The 306-nt window shown below is 67.3% G+C and overlaps 1 protein-coding gene across 1 annotated transcript in view; it reads left to right on the plus strand.

The window, feature by feature from the left end:
- MYD88 (MYD88 innate immune signal transduction adaptor) overlaps positions 1 to 306 on the plus strand; it is a 9,908-nt gene that overhangs the window by 436 nt on the left and 9,166 nt on the right. Inside the window, exon 2 of the mRNA XM_005431751.3 lies at positions 5 to 106. Coding sequence (XP_005431808.2) covers positions 5 to 106 — 102 coding nt within the window. The remainder of the gene's footprint in view (positions 1 to 4; positions 107 to 306) is intronic.

Below are 306 nucleotides of genomic sequence, written 5' to 3' on the forward strand. Positions count from 1 at the left end.
GAATGGCCGGGACGCTGCCCCGGCGGGGCCACCGTGGGGCAGCTCCTCGATGTGCTGCGCCGCTTGGGGCGCGACGATGTCCTGACGGACCTGGCCGGCAGCGTGGGTGAGGCGCTGGGAGCGGGGGGATCGCCCGGGGAATCCCGGAGAGCCCGGGGAACCCCGGAGCCTGCCCTCCTTGATGCCTCGGGAGGGAGGGGATGCTGTTCGTGTTGGTCTTTCTGTTCGTATTGGTCCTTGCTCTTTGCGTTGGTCTCTCCTGTTTGTGTTCGTCTTTGCTGCTCGGGCCGCGGAGGTGAGGTTAAG

This window comes from Geospiza fortis, unplaced genomic scaffold, assembly GCF_000277835.1.
Source record: "Geospiza fortis unplaced genomic scaffold, GeoFor_1.0 scaffold182, whole genome shotgun sequence".
Taxonomy (NCBI): Eukaryota; Metazoa; Chordata; class Aves; order Passeriformes; family Thraupidae; genus Geospiza; species Geospiza fortis.